A 23,578-nucleotide genomic window follows, 5' to 3' on the forward strand; every position below is an offset into this window, starting at 1 on the left:
ACCAACAAGTTGTCATATCATGACAAAAAAATATTACACTTTACATTAAACAACCAGACAATGACTCATCGCTTGACTTTGTTTTTAAATTCTAAAACATTAGGCTTCTCAAACACAAACATCACCTACTTCACCTTTTCTGCTTTTAGTAAACACCTGGATTCTAATGATGTTCTATCCCATACACACTAAAATAAGCACACACTACTATTTAACATATCCCGACAGACTACAATAAATACAAAAATGGTATGTTCATGTATTTGAGGTATAAAATGATACCTCAAATATATTCTAGTTAGAAATCAAATTCTTATAAGCTATGCTTTTTTTCTTGGTGGCATTTAAGTAAAATAAAAGGGACATGTTGATGATGTCATTTCATTTTATTAAAAACAAACAAACAAATCACACAATGCTAAGGTCCATTACACACTCGATAAATAGAACGTAAAACACCAAACAACACAAATGCAGCAGTGGTCAAAATTAGAAACGGACAGTCAAGCCAGAATGGACGTGAGAGTGTACCGGATGTGCTTACATTTTCAGTAAATGAAAACGAGACCACAAATATGAGCCAACCAAAGACACAGAGCCTGGTTTTCCTGCTGGGTAGAGACAGGCCCAGACACGTTCTAACAGCATACCAAACACACAGCATTCATTGGGGAAAAAAAAACAGCGCAAACAAAATTAACAAGTAAGGATTTAATGGTTTGAAAATCTGCATTTAAAGGACAATTAAATTATCCATAAACACTCAAGCATACTAAATACATTTATCCAAATAAAACAATTATTACCGTTTCAAATGGAGCTAAAGCATTTAAGACCCTAAAAGGGTCAAATACATCTAATCTCTTACAAAGAGAGCACATACACAGACAGTGCTGCGTTTTTCTAAACAACAAATTGTTTCCAACCTTGTTTTTCCCATTCAAAGCTTACAAAACTCCAGTTCTGTGGTCAAATAGCAAATATTCTCACTCAATAAGGCTTCTGATTTATTAGTCTGTATCTTGCATAGAGTCCAAACGTCTGTCTTTGTTTACCTTTGTTCAAAAGTTGGGGACTTTGATAGGCACAGAAGACCAAACTGCCCTGTTCGTATTGCTATAAATCAACTCATCTCTCGAAAGGATAATATCAAAAAGCTAACACTGATCATGAAAGACAGGAAAAACGGACCATAAAGCATACTCTATACACTCAAAAACAAATCGTTTCTGCAATACCTTCAGAGCAAAACTCAGTCTTGTCGATTTTAAACTCAGTTTGGTATTGAATCGTCATCTGTTGCTGTCAAAAGCTTGTGGTTCATGTCGAACATACAGAACAAAAACACTTTGGTTTGGCAGCATGATTTCATTTTCAGTAGTTCATGTTTTCCTCTTCTGACAGTGCTCATTCAGTGAAAGGCCATCCATAAAGGTAGCATCCCGCTGGGCTGCGACTGCTGGGGATTAGTTTGTGAACGACATTTGTGAGGGAGGCTCCAAAACGTCTCGAAACATTCGCAGGGTGTCTCAACCTCCTCACGTGAGTCTCACAGGCTTGAACTGCGAACATATTCCAGAAATCTGCACCACAAATTCTCTCTTAAAACAGTCACAGATTTGTCATGGGTGTACGTAAACCTGCTCTAAAAACCACAGATTTTAAATAATAATTTGAAAACACCGGTCCAAAGCTGCTTGTCTTCACTAAAGTGTACTCCCGTAGATTAACTCAGAAATGTAGGGGCGGGCGGCTGCCAAGTCGGTTACAAAGTGAGCCGAAGCCGGTGTGGCGTGGGTGGAGACGAGCAGCAGAATGATGTGCACGGCCACAAATACAGCTGTGTGAGCTACGTACATGAAAACAGGCCATGCTTTTCAAAAACCGACAGCTCAAAATGACTCGCTAGTCGTTTGATTGCAAACACTCAGAAATCAGGGAGAATTAGTCCATTTTCTCGCAATTTTGATTTGCCAACAGTGACGGCCCAGTGGGATACTACCTTAAAGACTTGTGCTTGATGGCTACATGACAAATACCAAACAGTTTTATACTGAATATCAAGTAAATCCAAACAGTAATAATAGTTACAAAAACACTAAATGTAAGCTTTAAATAAAACCTCTCTTTAAGCCACAGACGTGTTTCCATTTGCTGCTTATAGTTCCAACTCTTACAAGTTTCTGAATCCTCACAAAATGATTAAAAAATTAAAAATATGACCAGCTGGTATATGGTTCTTCTAAAATGCACATATTCAAGGATCTTTGCTTGCTTTTTTTTGTTTTGCACTGGTGTTTTGGAGTATCAGTTCTAAGCATTCTTGTGCTCTCCTCCAGATTAAAACTCACCGGTGACAATTAAAATGTTTCTATTAAAATTACACTTTCATCAGAATTGTTCGCAATTGTTTCAGTAGCTGTAGCCAAATGTATCGATTTCATTTACAAAGTCCCAAATATTTCAGGGGATCAGTTTTGTTTTTTGTTTCTTTTACAAACTATCAGGCCCAAATGTGAGCAGTTTCAGGCCAGCCCAAAGACTGACTCTGTTAGAGATTAACAGAAAGCTTCAACAGAATCCTCTAAAAATGAGATATGTGGTTTGATATAAAGCAGCGTAAAAGACCTTTCCTCACTACTTTCTACAGGAAATGATCGGACGACATTTGGAACAGCAGTGAGAAATGATACAACCCATTTGAATTTTACTGTATGACCTAATATATATATCTATATATAGATATATATATAAATAAAGGTAGAAATGTATCTATAGAAATAAAACAATAAGAACAGAATAATTACAGAGAATAAAAAAAGGAACTAAAAGTAAATAAAAATCTGCAAGCTTTTTCTTTTTCCCCTTGTTGTCCGTGAGGCATGCGTCCTCCTCCAGTTTCAAGGCCAGGAATGTCTGTGCCACCTTTAATTAATATGCAGCCTTGGTCCTTGGGTTGGGTGGAATTCAGGCCACGCGCAATTAATCTGCAAACCACCATAAATCCTTGCATCATCACTGCAACCAGGAAAACAGAGAGGGTCAACCAAAGCCCTTAATGCTGCGCTAATGCAGAGTTACTGACCCAATGTCATCATAGTGTTGGAAGAGTCAATCACTATCCAGGTCTTTTTCAGGCTGGCTACATCCCATAAGCTGAAGAATTCAACTTTGTCCCAGCGGCGGGTTCAGAAAGTCTGTCCTCCGACCCGCTGCCATCCTCCAGTGTCTTATTTACTCCACGGCCGCGCCGCTGTTGTTGGCCTTCACCCCGGCCCTGCTGATGTGCAGCCAGGGCAGTTTGGCACAGTTCTTAAAGAGCTGCTCGATGGCGACGTGACGCACGTGCAGCTCAGACGCCAAGGCGTCCTTCTCCTGCACGGCCGCCGTCAGCTCCTCGAAGACCTCTGTGGAGACAAAGAGCAGCAGGAAATAGGTGTCAGCGCCTCACTCACACACAAGGTCAGCTTACAAAACAATAGAAAAATGGATGAAGGAAAAAAAAATCCTCTTTCCTGTAGGGGCAGTGAAGTAATTGTTTCACTCATACCATAAATGACACTAAAGATAAAGAAATATCAGGACTTTGAACCCTGATTGTGAATTAAATAAGTGTTAAAACTCTCATAGTAATGGCTGCGTTACATCAGCCATCAGTTCAGTTGATTTGAAAAATAAAATGAATAAATAAAAAATTATGTGTCGCAAGTAAATGCCTAGCATGCCTTGAAGGAATGCTTGATCAACCGCCGTCTTTCATGCCAGAGGTTTAAATTAGGATTATTTTATGAGTAGAAATGACTGAGTTACAGGTGTTTTGGTCAAATCTTGTAAATACGCTATGTGCAACCTGAAGGGACATCAAGTTGAGGGTGTTTCTCAGCTACTACCACACCAAATTTGAGCTAAATGTCTGTAAAATTGGCTGAATTAGTCATTTGTGTTTTATCTAAGGTCAGATGGCTGTGGCGGCCATCTTGAATTAGGCTGACTCGGAATGTTAACTAGTCATAGATGGACATTCAGTGATTACTTTCTGAGAGTTATAATAAAATCAGTCCAGTAATTCACAAGATATTTTGCTAACAGTCAGTCATAATTGACTCCAATATTTATTATTAGCAAAGGTTTTCAAACCAGCGATAATAAGAGTCACTTTAACACCAGATGTGATGGATCAGCAGGTTAAAGCAGTGGTGCTGCGGGCGACTGACCCCTTCTAAGGTGAGAACTAAATTCTAAGAAATTGTCTAATAAAACAACAACGGACAAAGTGGGAGTGAGGATACGACTAACTGTTTTCTGTTTTGTGTGCAACAGTATGAGGTCATCACTGTTGTCATGTTTTATATTTCAATAGTCCCCACATGCTCTCTGTTGGAGACAAACTGAGACGCCCCCCTCTTCTTTTTCAGCCAAGCCTTTTGTAATGTGACCTGAATGTGGTTTACTTGATGAAAAATGCATGAACCTTCTCTGGAAAAGATGCGCTCTTGATGTTGTTGTCCCAGAAGGAGAGATGGGCATTTCCAACAGCACCGACACAACCCTGAACCATTCCCAAAGGAAAACACGCTGCTCCTGTTCTGTGGTTTTGCTGATCAGTTTAGGGATGTCCAACTTATGATGCTAACTTTCCACCTGAACCCAGATGTTGTAATTTCTAAGTTTCTAATCGGAAAAACTAAATTGAAGATTAATATACAAGCTGGTGTTATACACTGCTATCAGCATGTGTTGCTGATATTACTTAGTCTGATCACTAATCAAAGCAATGAGCTGGAACACAGATTCAACTTTTCACCCTTCAGTCAAACACGACGCAGCATTAAAGATCACTTTGTCCAAACAGTCAAATTCCTTCAAATGCTTTCAATCATCTCCTCATTTCCACTGCAGAAGGTCAGACACACTAATCTCGTTCAAACTTTCTTTGTGGAAAAGCTTTTAAACACTTCATTTATTTTATCTCCTTAACAATTTAACATTTACTGATAATTGCTTTGTACTAAATCATGATTAGATTCATCTGATGGGTTTTTTTTTGGTTAAAATAGTAACTTTTTTTGGTCTAATTTATAGCCCTAATCAGCCCCAGAATGTGCTGGAGGCCTGAAATGGATGAAAGAATGTACATTTTACAAAACAGAAATCATATATTCATCCCTTCTGAAATACTGTCGCCTCGCAGTAAGAAGGTCACAGATTTGACTTGTGGCTGAGTCCTCTCTGTGTGGAGTTTACATGTTCTCCCCAAGGATGTGTGGGTTTACTCTGGGTGCTACAGTTTCCTCCAACAGACCAAAAACATGCATGTTAGTTTAACCGGTAACTCTAAATTGTCTTTCGGTGTGAGGAACATGAACAGTTATCTGTCTCGATTGTCTCAATGTGTCCCTGTGATGGACTGGTGACCTGTCCAGGGTGTTCCACCTTTTGCCTAACGACAGGAGACAGGCACCAGCTCCCTACAACCCTGGACAAGCAAGTAAAGAAAATGAACAGATTGTTCTTTTTATTTTTTGTCCATCTTGTCCCAACCTTTTACCAATTTAAGTTTGTATTATACAAAGTATATAAGTAGCTGAATAAAATTAACAGTGGCGTTTTAAACAATGGGACGACATACAGCTTCTCACTGACAGCAGGGGATTTAAAATGGAAAAACTGTCAAATGTAACATAAAGAAAAGAAAATATGAAAGGATCTGCTTAATAAAAGTGGCATTAAAGAAACAACTTACTCTGAATCTGCTTCAGTAGCTGGCTGTTCAGCTGATGGAGCTCATCCACATTCATTTTAGCCACTAAAAAAGAAGACATTTTTATTTACAGTGAGAAGCTCCCAGTTATTACATATCCCAAGCACAATGACAAATAGTGTGACTAAAACACCCCCAAAAGCTATTTGCTGTACAATTTCTGTCTGGCCATTTGTATCGCTTTATGTGTAATGAATGAATGAGCGTGTGCGGCACCATTATGACACAGAACTCAACATTGTGATGGATGATATTTTTCACTGGCCCTAACCCTAATACACATATAAAAGATTGTAAATGGTGTGTGCCCGTGAACTGCATGTTGTTGTTGTTTTTTTTTTTTTAAATCAACACCACTTTAAAAAAGGGCTTGCTAGAGCCTCTGCAAAATCTGCTGTAAAGCTGTTTCAGTGGAAATGAAACAAAATACAAGGAGAGTCAATCTTCAGGTTAGAGGGAAATGTTCTCCTCTCTAATGACATTGCAGAAAAATATGAAGATGAAGGACAGAGTGATTATATATTTAGAGAGATATGAGATTCAGAGACGAGACACTTCATTTCTGTTGGTGTTTTACATTATTCTCCCCTGAAAAAAAACAACAACAAACAAAAGAAAAACCTCCACCACCACTTCAGACATGTAATGAGAAACCAAACATTAGCTCAATGTGCGATATGTGCCTACATTCATCTCTGCTGTGGCCCTGGTGTGTGAGCTGCGTCTGCCCTCCTGATGACTGCCTCCGGCCGTGCACGCCCCTCCTGCCGTCACTGCTCCAAGCGTTAGACTGCGACTCGTGCAGCAGCTCCACGTCCTCTGCCGTTTGACTTTCCAGCATCCTCATTGTGTATTCAGGCAGCCCCGCGGCTTTGCCCCTGTCCCAGCAGGGGGCGTAGCGGGGCACCTGGGCGTCAGTCTGTGGCAGCAGCTTGCGGTCGCTCTGCTGGCTGTAACAAAGAAGCTTTGGCCCTCGTCTGGGGCAGCTGTTGGAGGAGACAGAGTCTTTGTTCTGAGCAAACTGGATGATACGGTTCAGTTTCTGGCTGAGGGCCAGCTTCATGCCCTCATAGGCACTTCGGGAGACCTTGGAATGGGACAGCTTCTGGTTGGCAATGAGGTGGCATTTCTCGAAGCAGTCTCTGTGGCCACGGAGGGACTTTGAGTGCAACAAGGTAGCAGAGGAGACACCTGCAGTCAAACAGACAAAAGGCAACGAGTCAAGATGGTATCACACAGTAAGAAGAACCATTTTAGACACTGTCAAATATAGTAGATCTACAAAGATTTCTTAAATTCTTAAACAAAAAAAGGACAATAAAGTCAAACATTTAAAAGGGCAAACAGAAATAAAAAGTGTTATTCTGAACTATTAAACAACTAAGTTTTATTAACCCCTGAACTTCATTGTTCTCATTTGTTCTTTCATTATTGTTGTTACCGTTTTCTCTCAACTCTAAGCTCTGCACAAGAATTATATCAAATATAGCTATTAAATAATAAATATCAGGTATACAATCTCATGGCATGATGAATCTCACACATACAATCTTTCCAGCTTTTTTATTTAAAAAAATCAGAACCAATATCTTCAGTAGGAGAATGATGTTATACAATTAAGGCTGCATTCACTCAAGCATGACAATCATTTTTGCTGGATTTTGCAGTGATTACAAGTCACATCTAATACAGACAGCAAGTAGAACAGCTCCAAAATAAACTTCCACTAAACTGGGCTAGTTTTATAAACAAAGGGAAACTGAAGGTGAAAGAACAAGAGTATAAACCACACCTTGATGTGTGTGTGCGTGTGTGTGCATGTGTGTGAGAGAGAGAGACAGCAGATGAAACTACAGAGGGACTGAACTTTACAGGCAGCCGTGTGGTTTGCTTTCTTTCTTCTCATGGCCTACATTTCTCAGCAGACAAGCGTACGTGTTGCAGCCTGACATGAGATTAATCACTGGTGTTCGTAGATTTAGGAGCCCATTTCAGCAGGTTTACCTTGCAAGCAGCAGTCTGCATTTTCCCAGGACACAGACGAGATTGATCATGGTCATTACCATCAACAGGCTTCATGAATGGAGAACAGGACCTTTCAAAGTTATGCACATCCCACGCAGATATGTGTAGGAACAGGAACATGCCATCTCATACCATCTAAAATGGTGATGCCAGAGATACAACAAACAAAACAGACCGCTGGTCAAACCACAAGCAGAATGACTACACAAATGCTTGGTTTGTGCAAACTCCGGGTAAAGAAACTTGCCTCTATCAATATTTGGATAATTTATCACTCAGGGACCACAAAGACACAAAAGTGACTCACAATTGTGATGAGAAATCACTCAAACTTCGCCTCTTCCTCTTGTCTTTTGATTAGACAATTAAATTTAGCACATTATCGCCACCTGTGGCTGCAGTGAGAACTGTGGACTCCTGAGTGGAAAGCTGTGGTTCAGCTGACCTATGAACACAGGCAGCTGTTTACACACATGCAGAAAAGCCCCGAACAAATACGCCTCTGGCTTAACAAAAACAAGTCTTGCTCAGTGAAGTCTGTAGTGGAGTCAATTCCAAAACAACAAGTTCTGAATGACCATTACTGTTTTAGTCTCAAAACTTTCACGATTGAACATGATTACCAACTGAAACAAAGGCAAAATAAATAAATAAATGCTGCCATACAGTAACATCTGGCTTCAGAGAGTAACAGGAACATGTTTGCTCAGCAGGAATTTATCTGCTTCAGCTTCGATCAGCATCAAAGGGAAAAAAAATCCCATGCTCTCACCAATTTCTGCTGATGATGCACAGCTTGATGCTGCTGAAGTGGTCAGAGATCACTTTTTCCCCTACAGAAACACATGTTTACTGTTTGCAACATCCGGCAGACAAAAAGGGATAAATCCATTTTAACTTTCTGGAGGACAGCTTTCAGTCCCGGTGTGTGTTGGGCTCACGTCTGTTCAGTCCAAAATAATAAAGTAGCCTAATTATCTCAGAAAGTCTGATGATCACAAACTGTGGCCCTCGACAGACTGAACAATTTAAACACCATGGGGATTTTCTCAGGGATCTAAACAGATTTCAGTTTTCATTTCCACCAATGTCTCAGGTAAGGGTAGATCCTTCACTGAAGCAACTTGGTCGTCCTTGACCTCCTGGTGTTGGAGCTGCCACAGACAAGAAGGCCTTCTACAAAACCACAGAAGTGCAGATATGAAGCCTTTTCAGAACTGATGATGAAAAAACTTAGTTTGTGCACGTTCACTATCACTTGTTGCTATAGAAACCCAACAAATATGGAGCTGTTGGAAGTTTTTCCGTGTCTGTCTTGTTTCATTCGGATCCTATCATCATCAAACTTTGATCGCAAGCTAAAAACTGAGAGGAAATGGTAAACTATCAATGAGAGTAAAAAGTTTTAGGAGAATATTTAGTCAAATTAAATATGTTGTATATGTGGACATTCTCGCCACCTACTGGCCAGCATGAGTAGTTCAGTATTTTTGTTACAATGTGTGGATAGAGAAAAAAACCTATCTGTAGTAGTGACATCAGTAAAACCTAATGAAAAAGAAATCTGGTACATAATTGTCTAAGCTGCTAACTGCTTTCAGAAGTGTTATGTGCTAAATGATTTCAGATACAGTCTCTTAGTAAAGAACTGAGCAGCAAATTACACCAAAATATTGTTAAACAATATGGAGAAGCCACAAATGTACTTCAGTAATGTTATGTTCAATCCAAAATCTTTCACTAACAGGGCTTTTTTTCCCAGTCAAACCGTCACTCTTTGATTTCAGTGATTGTTTGTCAAACAATGGATAGTGTTTTGCTAAATGTTGTACAAATAGTACTTTTTTTTAAATTCCCAAAAACATGCGCATTTTACTTCCAGTTCTTTTCTTTAAAGCTTCATATTTTAAAACTCCAACAATCCCAATTAATAGCCCTGATCTAATTTAGGAGAGTCTGAGTTAACGGATCTTATTTGCATCAGTACGCTGTCTGGCTTTAGACCATTACACAACTGTGTGTTTGGGAATCCATTCTTAGCTTCTGCATATTTGTGTTTGGACCCAGAGTGCCTTAAAAAAAAAAGATTTTTCCAACGGATTAACCTTGTGAGGAAACCACATTATGTAACCAAAGTCTCTTTTGCATATATTTTACCCAACAGATGCTCAAAGTACGTTAGCTAATTACTGCAAGAGCTTTCTGCCAATCAGCCTGTTCAGTCTCAATCTTTAGACTAAAATGAAAGTCTTATATCCAGCATTAGTATATATAGCAGAGAAATTATTGGCTCACAACCAGGGCAGTGTGCAACCAGCCACAGACCTTACTCAGCCTAAGCAGCTTAGTGCTACGGTCTTTCATGGCTGCTCACATAAATGTAGACATATAAACAGACTATTCACTGGAGGTGAAGTCATCACTGTTTAGATATGACAACTAAAGATTATGCAAAGTGGAGACCGATACAATTTTTTACTTGTCTATATAAGGGAGGAGTCAAGTTAAACAAAAGAGTAAGAAGGAAAACATGTTTGGTTTGGTTTAACGAAGAAAACTCAAACATAACCAGTTGGTGTTATGGCTCATTTAAAGCCTGTAGGCAGCTCTAATGTTAGTATTGTAAATAATTCCACTGCACTAAATTCCAATCGCTCTGACCCTTATCTTTGCATGTTTGCGAGCCATAACACAGACCATTTTGTTTAAAATCCAAGCACAGTGAACCCAGTAATGTATCCGTCTTGCCTGGAGCAAACACGTGCAGACATCTGGTTTGGCTTCCAAGTAGAAAAGCTGGGCAAGGCTGGGCAAGGACACTGGATCCTTGACACACTCCAGAGGAGTGGGCAGTTGAGAGTAGGTACAAGCGGAGCAGTGATCATCAGTGGTGCCTCACAAAAACAGCTCACATGCTGGCCTTGTTAAGAAGGATTCTACAAGTTTCAACGACTGACAGGATGGAGGGCCGGCTCAGTGACTCGTGTGACCTTAACGGCCAGATTATTGTGATCATTAGAACAACAACTTGTAACAGGCCTGGAACTCCCAGCCCACGAGCAGAACTGAGGCCTTGTTTATATGACGCTGTTTTTAAGAGAAACTGGAACATTTCAGTTGCGTTTGTAACTGTTTGTGTACACAACACCAGCGATTGTATTCTCTCACACCAAAACCTTTTGAATCCAGGTCTCAGAGGGCAAGTTTTCGGAAACTCCTGACATCGCCTCAATGGAAAATGCAACTTATGTGAAATTGCGCATTCGCACCACGAACAGCTACAGTTGATAGTTTATCTGCGCTTGAATGAGTAGATGAACAGCAGTAACAATGGTGGAAAGCAGAGGGCTGTTTGTGTTGATCACTCTTTTCAATTTAGCAGAGCTTTTGATACAGGAAATATATGTACTACATCATCTCTTAGGACAGCTGTAGGTCCAAACAAATGTACTTGTACTGACCATTTTGGATGCAACACTGCTGTGTGAACGTGCCACATTTTCACATTCAACATCAGAAAATCTACAGCATTTCCAGGGGATTGTTTACGTGTAGACAGGGTCTGAGGAAGTGTTTTGGATGAGAGGTCAAATGTCTTAACAAATCAAGAGAAGAAATCCGGTTGCCTTCTGTTAAACCACTTAGGATGGTCTCACAGAGTAGTATGGTACAGCTCAGGAGGATGTGTGTCAACTACTTAAAAAAAAAGAACAACTCGAATACCAACACAGAGCTCACATAAATTAAAGTCGGCTCAGCGACACATGAACTCAAGACCACCTGTTAACTACTGCAAACCTCCACCCCCACAACACTTCTTACAAGAGCGGCTGCTATCATACAGATGCAGGAAACCACACCTACTAAACTGTCACTGAGGAACTGCTTTACAGTTTACTTGGAATACACTGGAGGATTACTGAGGCTTGCAAGAGACGCATGCACACATCTCACTTTACTTTCATCAACACAACAGAACATGTTACAGTAAAAGCCACAAAACAGCTGCATTTTTAAAATGGCTCCCTTAATTATGAGCCAATAATTTAACAAGCCAAATAGACAACAAGATACACAGGAAACACTAAAAATGCCAAATCTGACCTGAAATCACAGCTGGATGACTGGAAGAATCCAGGGGGTGGCAAATGTCACCTACAGTCTTTGTTAAGGAGTCAAGTCTGGATTCCCAAAGGTTTCCACAAGAAACAAATCTTTTTTGGAAATGGATTTAATATTGAGGATGCCTATAATAGAAGACATCATCAAACTACCCACTCAACTGAGGTTTACCGTGATATTTAGTCATATTTCTGTGATGAATAATCTTATCTTAACCAAAAGTTTTTAAATAACAAGGCAACTGTACTTCTGTCGAAGAGGTTTCACTTCCCATCTAGAGAGCTTTCTCAACTCAAAACTGGTGTTCGCACTTTCATGCGTGACCAAAGCATCTCTCTGTGAGCCAGACTAACAAAGACCCTAACGACTCTCCAGTGGGAGGGGAGTGAGTTAAATCTGCATGTGAATCTAGCTGCACAACGGAGCATCTCATGAATCTTAAAGCTTGGAACTCCACACTCTCTAAGTTTTGACTTGAGAAAGCTCCCCTGATGGGAAGCAAAAAGTCCCCAACTACAGAATAGAAGTCCAGCTGCTTTGTTTTTTAAATTCTTTTGTTTTTGCCATGTCCTGGATGACTGTGAATCCACACCAGCAACTTATCTTAAAGTTTGTGAGTGAATAGCAGCACTGACTTCATTTTATACTTGTGGCATTTTTGATGTTTTAGATTCAGGACTGTGCTAGCATACAGCTTTAAGACATTTATTTGGAATTATTTTTTATTACAAATAAATACTGCACTCAGTAGAGACTCCTTAAGATATATTTTTAAAATAAATTTAAGCTGGCACTACAGTTACAATTTGGTATTTTGACACATTTTGGTGTATTTAAGAATTCTCTTCACATTGGTCAAATTGTGAGAAAATAGTTTTTAGTAAAAAGTCATGCTTTGTGATGTATTTGATGCACGTGTAATGCATTGGATGTGTTGTAACTTGTATTGTAAATGTTCTGAGGTTGAAGGATGAGAAATTTATGCCCCTTTTCCACTGGCTCTATTTCAGAAGCCCCACTCTACTCTACTCTACTCTGCTCAGCTTGTTTTATTCGCTCTTTATGCTTGCATCTGGCCACACCCACGACCAATCAGTGAACAGGAGCTAAACTTGAGTCACCCACAAAACCAGGGTCGGCCCAGCTGGCCCTACTCCGTGGCAGGGACCAAAAAAGCAGGGACCGGCCTCGAAAAAAAATGCAAAGGTGTACGTTACTGATACTGACATGTCACCTCCAACAAGACGAATTGGAAAGACAAGTAATGGTAGCGCCTATCGCAAATAAAAGCTCCAGAAGCACATCAAATAACCATGGCAGTGCAAACACAGCATTAGCAGAGCGTAGCATTATACTGTGTAATGGTACTGTTGGGTCAATGATGTGCTACTTCTGTATTTAGAGCATATGTGTGATGCTTCAAAGTTGCTAATTTTTCAACAGCAACCTGAAGTAGTTGGAGATCACGCTATGTGTTTGCTGTGATGTTATTTTCTTACAGCCATGTATTTTAAAAGACACCACAGAAGCACAGTCCGAACATGCAGAAGTGAGACAGGAGTATAACATTTTTAAAAAGGAACCATTTATTGTAGCCAGCTAGTGTTTAATACAAGGGCTCAGCAGAGTTAAACACACAATAGAGTCAGTAAACTCAGGACTTCAGCTGTGTTCAGTCATACAGCTGCAACGGAGAGCAACATATTAGGGTGAAAAGTTCACCCACAATAACTGAGCTGTTTACAAGATGGTGCAACAATAGCCCATCATGCAGAGCAGTCACAGTCAGCACCAACCGTTGTGTCGCCACCTTTTTGCTGTTTCTTCATTTCCAAGCAAGCAGGTAACATTACGAGGTCTCAGCAAAAAAGAAAGACCATTCGCATTATGTAAGCATTTACAAGAACACTGCTGGGCTTTAGCTGAACACAGCAGCAGCTCGCTCGTCGTGTCTGAAAGGAGACTGAGACAACCAAAAGGAAAAACGTTCAGTGTGAGAGGCTTAAACCAATTTCACACATGAGGTTTTTTTCCTCATCTGACAGCAACTGAATGTGTCCATGTTGGGTTTGAATGCTCCTGCTGGTGTTCTTCCAAAACATTTTGTGGTAAATTCTGCCTGGCTTGGATTTAATAAGCATGCGCATCAATTCCACCACGGAAACCGTAGCAGTCACATGAATGTACCATATCAGTGGGTTAAGTTAGCTCCTGATCAGCTGTTTACAAGAATCTGACAGATGGTGTTACAGTGGTGTGAAAAAGTGTTTGCCCCCTTCCTCATTTCCTGTTTTTTTGCATGTTTGTCACACTTAAGTGTTTCGGAACATCAAACCAATTTAAACAATAGTCAAGGACAACACAAGTAAACACAAAATGCAATTTGTAAATGAAGGCGTTTATTATTAAAGGAGAAAAAAAATCCAAACCATCATGGCCCTATGTGAAAAAGTGATTGCCCCCTAAACCTAATAACTGGTTGGGCCACCCTTAGCAGCAACAACTGCAACCAAGCGTTTGCGATAACTTGCAATGAGTCTTTTACAGCGTTCTGGAGGAATTTTGGCCCACTCATCTTTGCAGAATTGTTCTAATTCAGTTACATTAGAGGGTTTTCGAGCATGAACGGCCTTTTTAAGGTCATACCACAACATCTCAATAGGATTCAGGTCAGGACTTTGGCTAGGCCACTCCAAAGTCTTCATTTTGTTTTTCTTCAGCCATTCAGTGGTGGACTTGCTGGTGTGTTTAGGATCATTGTCCTGCTGCAGAACCCAAGTTCGTTTCAGCTTGAGTTCACGAACAGATGGTCGGACATTCTCCTTCAGGATCTTTTGGTAGACAGCAGAATTCATAGTTCCATTTATCACAGCAAGTCTTCCAGGTCCTGACGCAGCAAAACAGCCCCAGACCATCACACTGCCACCACCATATTTTACTGTTGGTATAATGTTCTTTTTCTGAAATGCAGTGTTCCTTTTACGCCAGATGTAATGGGACACACACCTTCCAAAGAGTTCCACTTTTGTCTCATCGGTCCACAGAATGTTTTCCCAAAAGTCTTGGGGATCATCAAGATGTGTTTTGGAAAAATTGAGACGAGCTTTAATGTTCTTTTTGCTCAGCAGTGGTTTTCTTCTTGGAACTCTGCCATGCAGGCCATTTTTGCCCAGTCTTTTTCTGATGGTGGAGTCATGAACACTGACCTTAACTGAGGCAAGTGAGGCCTGCAGTTCTTTGGACGTTGTTGTGGGGTCTTTTGTGACCTCTTGGATGAGTCGTCGCTGCGCTCTTGGGGTAATTTTGGGCGGGCGGCCACTCCTGGGAAGGTTCACCACTGTTCCATGTCTTCGCCATTTGTGGATAATGGCTCTCACTGTGGTTCGCTGGATTCCCAAAGCTTTGGAAATGGCTTTATAACCCTTTCCAGAATGATAGATCTTAATTACTTTCTTTCTCAATTGTTCCTGAATTTCTTTGGATCTCGGCATGATGTGTAGCTTTTAAGGATCTTTTGGTGGACTTTACTGTGTCAGGCAGCTCCTATTTAAGTGATGTCTTGATTGACAACAGGTGTGGCAATAATCAGGCCTGGGTGTGGCTAGAGAAATTGAACTCAGGTGTTAAAAACCACAGTTATAGTATATTTTAACAAGGGGGGCAATCACTTTTTCACACAGGGCCATGATGGTTTGGATTTTTTTTCTCCTTTAATAATAAACGCCTTCATTTACAAATTGCATTTTGTGTTTACTTGTGTTGTCCTTGACTATTGTTTAAATTGGTTTGATGTTCCGAAACACTTAAGTGTGACAAACATGCAAAAAAACAGGAAATGAGGAAGGGGGCAAACACTTTTTCACACCACTGTATATAAATAACAGTGCTGTCCAAGCTTTCCTCTTCTTTTGTTCTACACAATAATTAGCTGCAGCAGAGTTGTTATTTTCTCAGCAATTAAGCCAAATGAATGAAAGAAACCTTTGATTAAATACTTTTAAGTGACAGATGACGATCTGCTCTCCGTCTGACTGTATATCAATATTTTCAAATCGCTCCCGTCCACTGGTGTTTTGTAAACACTATTTGTGTTCTTGCTAGTTTGAGATTGATTTTATTTGCAAAACTAAAAAGCTAAAATGTAAATGGCATGCATGTTGTATTAGGAAATTTATTTAGTTATAATTACAATTTTATTTCCCAACAAATTACATTTGTAAGCATCTTATGTCCTTACATGCAACAACTAAAGAAAAGTTTTGATTCTCTCAGCTACAGAAAATAAAAGCTCTGATATCAAAGGCATTTAAAGGACGAGTTAGTGCTGGAAACTTACAAGCAGTCATAAAGGAGTCAACATCAAGAGAACTTCTTAGAATTTCATTTTCCTTTAGCCTGAAACAGGTTTTCCAGGGAACAAAAACAACAACAGGAGACTTGCTTGCGGTGTTTTGCTGTTTGATAGAAATCTCTGCAGCGCTGCTTTGCACTCAAGGGTGAGTAGTTAAATGAAACAATGTTGAGATGGTGCAGAAAGAAAAGAGAAAGTAAATGATCTAAGTCAGAAGTACCAAGTTAAGCTGAAGTTGTGCAATATATAAAACGGGCCCAACGAGGTTTGAATTGTTCTCACTGATAAGAGCAGCACACACAGGCCAAAGGAGTTTCCCCAGGAAACAACCACTTGGAGTAAAAATAAAACCTGCACTTCCTGAGCGTTCATTTAGCTTCAAACTGTGCACACAAAGTCCTCACAAGAACATCTGCATCATGAACTGATACCTGGACGATAAACAACTCAGGATGCTGTTAATATAAATTCCTTGCTGAAAGCTCCCATCTAAAGCATGCTTTGGGCTTTTTAGAGAAGCGGAAACAAGTTTCCGTTAGTACCATTAGTGGATTTTGCTAGTAAGTGCCGATAAGAGCGACACAATCTAACTTAAGCTACCAATACTGGTGCGAGTTGGCGGCATACATTCTTGCAGACAAGTCAGAACATTTCTGTTTGAGGCAAACCTCCAAATATAGTAATCAGTAGCTGTGGGTGGAAATGAATCCGCCCGGTTAGCTCATAATGGACTCCTTCTCTCCTGCAGGTTCACAAAAATATACAGTAAAAAGAAAAAAAAGTTAGACGTGATAGGTCTAATTTTTGAATGATGTGCAATGTTTTCTAAGTAAATAAATAAACACATTCCTCACAGCTGCTGTGTTTTGGTTTTAAAATATCTGTTTTTGCTTAGAACAAAAGCTTCAAACCTATTTTTAGTAAAGTACTAAAAACCTGAATTGTTAAATTAACTAGACAGGGTATCCCCCAGTGTATTATAAGGCTGGCGTGTCGCCAGGCTTTGGTGACCCTGCCGACAGGCTAAGCTCCGCTTGTTTATTATAAATACGTCATTTTTTATACACATTTTTTTCCACCTGCACCCCCAAAACCACTACCATTATCTACCTCACCGTGCGAGGGTGAGGTAGATAAAGGTAGAGAGAATGAGGTAGACATCCTCTCTGTATCACAGCCAGAAACACAACAGTTCTTCTTCCTGAATACATGCAGCCATATTTGATGTGACAACCATCTGCTCTCTTTTTTACCGAATTTCCACTGGTTACGTAGCGTACTGCCCCCTGCCCCACCGCAAGTCTAAGCGGCGCTTGTTCATTGTAATATACGTCATTTTTTATACACGTTTTTTTCCACCAACACCCCACCGCAAGGTCACCACGCGAGGGTGCGGGCGCCAACAGTGACGCAATCGTGCTGTCCCCGTCCCTGCGTGAAGGCCCCGCACCTCCCAATTTTGCTAATTTCGTGTGGACCGCGCACGCCGCGCTCCATTCAAAACGGATGATTTTGCTGCTCTAGCTGAGCTGGTTTGCCTGTATCAGCATTTATATGATGCCTCGTTGAGAGATCTTAAAGATAATCAAATTGTTCAAAACTCACGGAAGGAGATCACTGCTGCAGCCGATAAAAAAGAGTGTTTATAGACCACAATGGTTAGTTGAGCTGAAATTCAGCGGGTGGCTTTACAAGACTGAATATGGTAAGCATGTTTTGTAGTGAAAATATTAATATGATGCAAGCTAATTTATCCTTGTTTAACAGTAAAATTAAGCTATCAAATTCAGCATTAAATATGCTTTGTTTCCAACATGCAGCCTGTGGCACAAAAAGCACAGTACAGTACAGGATCTCTGTTTTTCAGAGTTCTCTGTTGTTATTCATTGGCCTTGATGGGAGACGTGTGTTGGTGCTTTGTTTGCACTTTTTCCATTTACGTTATTTCATTTATTTGTAAATGTGACTTAAATTAGGATTCAAATTAGGTGCAAACAATTTGTATTTATTTTAATTGTATTTTTGTTGAAAAAAGTATTTCAAAAGTGCCTTTTTGTAAAACTGTAGTTGTGTAAATATTTGGCACAAATATCTTACAATATCACGTAAAAACTAGCCAACTTTCCTGTCAACTTTTTTTTTTTTACTAAATCACGGTCCGCAGGCGAACGGCCACCTACCAATGGGCTTAGCCTCTTTTCTGGGCGAAACCCTGCTAGACATTTTAACATAAAAGAAATGATTGCTGGTGCCTGTGTTTAGATCTTTAATTCAATGCCAACAACGCAGCCAAAAGAAGCTGAATACAAAACTAGCATGCCTTGAAGGAAAGCATATCACCCAGTGCCTTCCATGCCAACGTTTTAAACAAAGATGTAGTGCTCGGAGTATGTGCTGTGGATGACTTTCAGCTAAAACTACAGCAACTTTCTGCTCAATATCTGTAAAATTAGTTATAGCCACTGTGTTGGCTAAGGTTGATTAAATCAGCATGTCACCTGGCTGCAAACGTTGGCAACTAGTTGGAGGCTCAAAATTGCAAGACAAGCGGCGAATTTGCCGTTTCACCACACTCTGAATGTTTGAGAACAAGCCTAAATGTTCAAAAACATCCTCTTCAATTTATATTTTGTACATATCCAGAGAGCCATGCGGCCACGTTTTGCATAGCCAGTGTTTGAAAATCATGGCCTATTTTTATGTGCACAGCTTGCAAAACTGTATTCTAGGCTGTGTACATTATGGTGCCCACCCCCGCACACTCGCCTCGGCCCGCTTTTCACCCATCTTGGCAGCCGCCGAGTATCTACATGATCGCTTGCTGCCATGAACAGCAGACGATAACAACAAATTTTTAAAATAAAGACTAACATAATAGTAACACAATAATGGATGGCATGGCTAAGTATAAAAGTAGCATGGTGCGAAGGCTAACATATTTCCAAACAAGCGTTTGTTGTGGTGCAACGTTTTGTGCCAACCTCCTCTGGAGAATGGTCAGTTAGTAAATATTAAACAAAATGCCTCAAAACCAAATTGCCAAAACTTAGGTCTTGACATCTGCCGTGAATAATATTAGGAAAAGATTCAGGGTGTGTGGTGAACTTTTAGCAAAGTCCAAGGCCAGAAACGCCGGAGGATGTGCATGAAATTCAAACCCTCAGCTGCCACCACATGACAAAGTGTCATAACATCATGATGAATAAAGTCACATGGATTCAGACAAACCTTGGAAAGCCACTGACACTACATACAACATACATCTGCGACCAGAGACGAAACATGCAACTGCATTACACAATAAAAGTCACGTCTCAACTCTATGCAGAAACAAACAAGTTCTCTGAAGGAGCTAAGTTCATCTCAGGTGGGCAAACGGCACGCTCTTTTGTCTCTTTACAGTTTATTACACTGACGCTTTCAAACCACATGACATCTCTTCTACATACAAGTGCAAAATGGTGATGCCAAATATCTCCTTTTTTTTTAGCAATGTCACTATGAATATGAGCAATCTAGGTTTTTTTTTAGGAAGCTACACTCAAATGGGGAACTTAAAAGAAATCTCTTTTTATTTACAAAAGTAGAAATCACTGAAAAAAAAAACACGCTCTGAAAGCTATTTTTGAGAAAATGGCAAATTAAAAAAGAAGTTTCTGAGGTTTATTTGAGTGCAAAAGAAAAATAACTTTTCCCTTCCCTTTAACAAACGACTGCGCAGAAAGAGAGTCTATTAGGCACCGGACCTGGCCTTCGTTTCCAATCACACATGAAGCACAGCAAGCTCTCCTTCCAAAAACATAATATTCAGCTGCAACAGAAGCACATGCTCTTGTGCACATCCAAAGTCTTTTCCGCCCCTAATGAGACTCAGCAGTTACATAACAGCCACTTACTGCCACAAAAAAAAAAAGAAAAAAAACTGTATCCCCATAAAACACTAAGTTGTGTGTGCTGTGAGGGAAGCCTACAGTGGTCAGGATCTTTTGGTCTTCTTCACTTTGTCAGGCAGGTCCTGTTTTAGTGATTTTTGCCAATTCAAAGTCTTGACCTGAATCCGACTGAGACCTTAAAATGGGGGTTTAATGCTCGGAAACCCTCCGATGTGGATGAATTACAAAAATGGTGCACAGATGAGTGAGACAAAATTCCTCCACAGCGCTGTAAAAGACTCATTGCCAGTCATTGCAAATGCTTGGTTGCAGAAAAAGAAAAACATGAACCCTGTACCTTAATACAAAACTACCTTTAAATTGGAGCAAAGTTTTATGCATCAGCTAAAAAACTGACCTGGGCATGTGCAGATGCCTTTAACAAGGATGTCTACCATTGTAGAAAACAAACAGATAAACAGAAAAAAGTTGCAGTCAAAACTTAAATTCTTCCCTTAGGATATTCAGCAATCTAACAAAATGTTGGTGAACCATAAAGGCCTAGCATTCCTTGAAGGAACGCATACCCCCCACCGCCTTTCAGTCTACATTTCAGACCAAAATAATCTTATGGCGAGAAATGAGTTGTAGCCGTTTGGATCAAACATTGAAAATAATGCTGTGTGATCTCAGGTGATCTGTTCTATAGATATTTTTCTAACACTACAGACAAACACATGTGGACAAATACATTGTCTACAGTGGCTAGTAAGAAAAAAAATATATATATAAGTTGGACTCTGAAATTTGTTTTTATTTAGGCACAGCAGCCAGTCGCCAAGGTAACGATGTGAACATGTACATAGTAAAATATGCTGGCTAGATTACGAATCATTTACCAAATTTTCCGCACTATAGGGCACACTGGATTATAAGACGCACTCAATGAATGGTCCATTTTCAAAGTTTATTCATATATATAAAGTTGCATCAGTCTACAAGGCGCATTAAGCGAAATAAAACAGCCCTCTGTCTTTTCTTAGAATATTGCACCAAGTGTCAAGTATAAACGCCTCCACCGCGCGCCATGCGCGGAGCCCTGTGCGACTATAACTGAGCCTTAATGCTGCAAGCGATGCGGCTTCGTAGTTTACCAAAGTCGTACCAAAACATTATGGCTTCTTACATATATATGGTGCTCCGGACTATAGGCCGCACTGTTGTTTTTTGAGAAAATTTAAGGCTTCTAAGTGCGCCATATAGTCCAGAAAATACGGTATTAGTTCTATTAATATTCATTCAGCTCCATTGAGGTTTCTGAGATTATTCTGTTGTTTACGTGGCAGAAAACCTCAGCTCTAGTTTATCCCACAACTATTATTCCTTTGAGCTGAAAGATGATTAATGAGCTGAAAACACTTAATGACAACTTTACTGCACAGTAAACAAAACTAATAATCTGTAACCACACACCTCTTCCCTTGAACCGTCACACAAATATATGTGTAAATCGTGTGTGTGTGTGTGAGACTGGCCTTACTGGGAACTGTGTCAGCTCCTAGAAATGTAAATTGTCATTTTATGAAGAGTAAATATTCATCCTGTGCACAGATAAAAACTCGTTTTCTCACTGCAGGAAAGAAAGGCTTTTGTGTAGCACTAAATGAGACAAACACACAAGCCTTTTCTGAATCCCCATTCTTCTTCAAACAGGCCGCCCGTTAATTAGAAAATGAAAAAACCTTCAAACACACACTCTTAGGTTGGAGTGGCACATCAAACGGGAGAATTATTGTAGGCCAATGAAGTGAGCGCTTTGGTCCTACGACCCCACTTCCCTGCATACAGATAGCTTAAAAACGGTTCCTGGAGAAGATAAAAGTACTGTTTAAAGAGGAAATCCCTCAGTCTGTAATAGACATCGCCATGTTTTTCACTAAAAACAGACACTGATGAACAAGAAAAATCCATGATATTTCTGCTAATGATTTACCTGATGATCAGACAAAAAAACATTTCCACAACAGACTACTTTGTAGTTAGACGCAGAATTTCGTTTAAAAAAATAAACAAACAAACAAAAAAAAGGAAAAAAAAAAATTCTACCAGGACTGAAAAATTATTTCCAGCAGATTAACTGGCCAAGAGTTTTATTTATTGGAACTGGAAAAGATGAACGATCACCTGATTCATCTGAAATAAATAAAAATAATAAACAGGAGGCCAAAACATGATAAAACATTACAAAACAGTACTATTAAAAAAATAAAATTCAAGAGCACTGTGTGAAAAACTACGTACATTAAATGTCAGAAGAACTTGCGAACTACATTTTATTGTATTAAATCCCTTTTTTTGACCTTATCAGTCTGCCTCATCGTTATGAAGCCAGTTTACTCCAAGCACAACTTTGGTTGAGCTTTAGACATCGTCCTTGTCTGAGTATCAAGACTCAGACAAGGACGATGTCTCAGGAATCCTGTGATCTGTTCAGATGGAAATTTGCAAACCAAACATGAACTGCTTTGTTCTTTTCAAAGAAAAAGGACTGTTAATTGGAAGCCATTCCAAACAAACGACTACTTAGGCCTTTCAATTGTCAAAGTCAAGGTTTTTTTTTAATTGGGGTGTGTGGGGTAATTATGGGTAGTCAATGCCTTACCTGCAGTAGAAATCCGTCAAGAGTAACAACATTCAGGTTTTTAAAAGAGAAGAGCAGAAAATTCTTCTATGGGAGTCAAGCTTAACAGCAGCTCAATTCAAGACTGATTATGTCATCTCATTCAACTCAAACTCAAATGTCACTAAACAGATTGAGCGTATGCTGTTTTAAACGCTTTACACCTAATCAGTTTTGCATGAGGCAGTTGTTTATCTTGTCCTTACTCTCCTAAATGAACAAAGTCCATGTTGCTTTGCATAACTGTAAGTGCTGAGGCTAAAGAACGTATCCTGCAGCCTAGTGCTGGGCGATATAACGATACATATCGTGGGGACGATAGAAATGTGTCTATCGTGATATATTTTCTTCTATCGTCTCTATCATTTCTATCATAATTGTATCAATGATTCATGTAAATATGTCATAACGTAGGCTACGACGAATGTATTAGTGTTGTCACTTTGCAAACATTCAGTTTTTATAGGTGATAAATAAGAAGAAAAAATAACTATTTTTCGAAGAACCTCCGTTTTGCGACATGACGCTGCTTTACGGCAGCGGCTTTCTGTGCGGCGCAGTGTTTTCACCATAAGTGCTGAAAGATGGAGACGCATGAAGTATCAAACCTGGGGTCGCATCAAGTAGAGACAGCTAGCAGGCAGCCCAAGAAGAAAGACTTTTACCAAAACGAGGGGGACGTCTGTGATTTGGTTCAAGAAGTCCGACACGGAGCAGAAAAAGGTAATATGCTAACTCTGCTAATGCTAATGCTAACTCTGCTATTA

General features: G+C 39.8%; 1 protein-coding gene across 2 annotated transcripts in view; it reads right to left on the minus strand.

Annotated features, from left to right (window-relative positions):
* Nucleotides 1-367: 367 nt before the first annotated feature.
* lg13h21orf91 (linkage group 13 C21orf91 homolog) overlaps nucleotides 368-23,578 on the minus strand; it is a 26,430-nt gene continuing 3,219 nt past the window's right edge. For both annotated transcript variants that reach the window (XM_017431145.3, XM_017431144.3), the window contains exons 3-5: nucleotides 6,449-6,952; nucleotides 5,744-5,806; nucleotides 368-3,407 (exon numbers count right to left, since the gene is read on the minus strand). In XM_017431145.3, the coding sequence (XP_017286634.1) occupies nucleotides 3,235-3,407; nucleotides 5,744-5,806; nucleotides 6,449-6,952 (740 nt within the window). In that variant the 3' untranslated portion in view covers nucleotides 368-3,234. The remainder of the gene's footprint in view (nucleotides 3,408-5,743; nucleotides 5,807-6,448; nucleotides 6,953-23,578) is intronic.

Source organism: Kryptolebias marmoratus, linkage group LG13, assembly GCF_001649575.2.
Source record: "Kryptolebias marmoratus isolate JLee-2015 linkage group LG13, ASM164957v2, whole genome shotgun sequence".
NCBI lineage: Eukaryota > Metazoa > Chordata > Actinopteri > Cyprinodontiformes > Rivulidae > Kryptolebias > Kryptolebias marmoratus.